This window comes from Octopus bimaculoides, chromosome 8 (assembly GCF_001194135.2).
Source record: "Octopus bimaculoides isolate UCB-OBI-ISO-001 chromosome 8, ASM119413v2, whole genome shotgun sequence".
In the NCBI taxonomy this organism is placed as follows: Eukaryota; Metazoa; Mollusca; class Cephalopoda; order Octopoda; family Octopodidae; genus Octopus; species Octopus bimaculoides.
Genome location: NC_068988.1, coordinates 91,274,807 through 91,277,302, shown reverse-complemented (window position 1 = coordinate 91,277,302; position 2,496 = coordinate 91,274,807). Strand labels below are relative to the sequence as shown.

The 2,496-nt window shown below is 37.4% G+C and overlaps 1 protein-coding gene across 2 annotated transcripts in view; it reads left to right on the top strand.

The window, feature by feature from the left end:
* Positions 1-2,496, top strand: part of LOC106874585 (uncharacterized) — an 82,592-nt gene that overhangs the window by 75,174 nt on the left and 4,922 nt on the right. For both annotated transcript variants that reach the window (XM_014922373.2, XM_014922374.2), the window contains exons 2-4: positions 189-371; positions 935-1,187; positions 1,800-2,014. In XM_014922373.2, coding sequence (XP_014777859.1) covers positions 231-371; positions 935-1,187; positions 1,800-2,014 — 609 coding nt within the window. In that variant the 5' untranslated portion in view covers positions 189-230. The remainder of the gene's footprint in view (positions 1-188; positions 372-934; positions 1,188-1,799; positions 2,015-2,496) is intronic.

The following is a 2,496-nucleotide window of genomic DNA, read 5'->3' as shown; positions in this document are numbered from 1 at the left end:
ACCACCACCCCACCACCACCACTACCACAACAACAACAACAACAAAAGCGACTACTACTACTACTACTACTACTACTACTACTACTACTACTACTACTACTACTACTACTGCTGCTGCTGTTTTCAATATTTGTGGTGCTCTTTATTAATGACTATTGTTTGCATTTTTCTCTTTTTTTTTCCGGCAGATATTTTAAAGAAGGACTCACTTGAATGGAGCAGCAGTGACAATGACACTGACAGAGAGTTCCAAATATTCTGTTGGTAGCCAGCCTCCATTAGGACCTGTTGCACCCTTATCCGTAAGCCATACTAATAGCAGCAAGGAAACATCACACCACTGGGATGTTAATGACTCAATGTTGCCTATGGTAGGTGTCGCCCTCTCTTTCTCAGTTAGCTCCCTTGTAATTGTTGACATCATTTTTCTTCATCTTTGCGCATCTCATTACACTTAGCCACAGGGCTCAACACAGACACAGAAACATAACGAAGGTAAACTTCAACGCTATCGTTCGATCTTTAAGTAATGTAACAACCAAGTTTGCTTTCATCAAATAATAATGATAATAATAATAATTATTTCTTTCTGTCTGTTTGCCCCTCTCCTACTGCTTGACAACCGGTGTTGGCTAGGTTACGTCTCCATAACCTAGCGAGTTGAAGAAATAAACCGATAGAATAATTACCACGCTTAAAAAAATAAGTACTGGGTCGATTCGTTTGACTAAAATTCTTCAGGGCGGTACCCCAGCATGGCTGCAGTCTAAGGGCTAAAACAAGCAAGAGATGAAATATAAATGATAAATCATTTTATTTTAGCTAAAGCCTAGCCAGTTTTTTTAATTATTATATTTTTTTCTGTCTTGTCTTATTTCTATCTCTATCCACACTTAATAGATAAATTATACAAATGGTTTAAATTCCTTTCCAGGTTGCTCAATTCGATGTTTTTGAAGAATGGCCGAACGGTCACAGCCGGTTTGTTTACGGAACAGAGCTAGAAGAAGCTAGACGACATGCCAGCGGTTGGGCAATGCGCAATACTAACAATCATAATGTTCATATTTTGAAAAAGTCCTGTCTCGGCGTTCTCGTGTGCAGTCTCGACTGTTCACTTAATGATACAGGAAATAAAGTACATTTACGTCCTGCTATATGTGATAAAGCCAGGAGGAAGCAAATTGGTAAGTAAAATGAAAGATGTTTAGTAATTTTCTTCGTTCTAGAATGTTTGTGTTCTCTAGAAAGTATGTCCCATAAAACACGTCTTGTTCATCTTGTTATTTGAAATATAGTTTAAAATTAGTTGCAGAAATCACCGACTTCGAATATTATAGTTGCGCTATACCTATATTAAGATAGATAGATAGATAGATAGACAGATGGACAGATAGATAGACAGACAGACAGATATATATATATATATATATATATATATATATATATATATAGAGAGAGAGAGAGAGAGAGAGAGAGAGAGATAGATAGATAGATAGATGGCTGGATGGCTGGCAAGATAGATGGACAGATAAATGTGTGTGTGTGTGTGTGTGTGTGTGTGTACATACATACATACATACATACATACATACATACATATATATTATGTGTTTGTGAGTGTACACGTATATGTAAGTGCGTGTTTGTGTGTGCGTGTGTGTATATATTATGTACATACACATATACTTAGTTACTCAGACACGCACACACATACATAGACTCGAAAGTGAGAAAGAGAAAAGAAAAAAGAAGAGTTCCTAACCTATTACAATAACATTTTCTTCAAATATTTTCAGGTAAACCTTGTCCAAATTCTAAATGTGGCGGCCATCTTGAATTATTATCATGTCGAGGTCATTGCGGTTATCCAGTGACACATTTCTGGAGACATCTCAATAGCGCCATCTATTTCCAAGCAAAAGGCGTCCATGATCACCCTAGACCGGAAATAAAATCGTCAGCCGAAGCCCGCCGCCAACAACAAAACTGTAAACAGCAAAAACGGCTTCAGGTACGTTATTTTCTGTTCAAATGTCTGATACTTTTCTGGTTGAGCTTATGAGTATGAGTCTACTTCCGCTGGAGTTTGATGCAACCAAAAGCAGAATTATTCTCGGATTTTGAAAGTCTTGCTAGTCGTCTGTTAAATATGTTGTTAAGCCTCTTGTTTTATACCCTTTAATAGTCAATACTTTGAAAGTTTGTCATTGTGCAGTTCTGATTTGGTGATCGACAATCTCTCTCTCTCTCTCTCTCTCTCTCTCTCTCTCTCTCCCTATCTATCTATCTATCTATCTATCTATCTATCTATCTATCTATCTATCTATCTATCTGTCTGTTTCTGTTTTTGCATCACTGTACATGTCTCCCCCCTCTCTCTCTCACACTATCTTTCAATCAGTTTTCTTTTTCTCTCCCCTCTCTCTCTCCCTCTTACATTATCTTTCATTCAGTTTTCTTCTCTCCCATTTTCTCTCTCATACACGCGCTCAC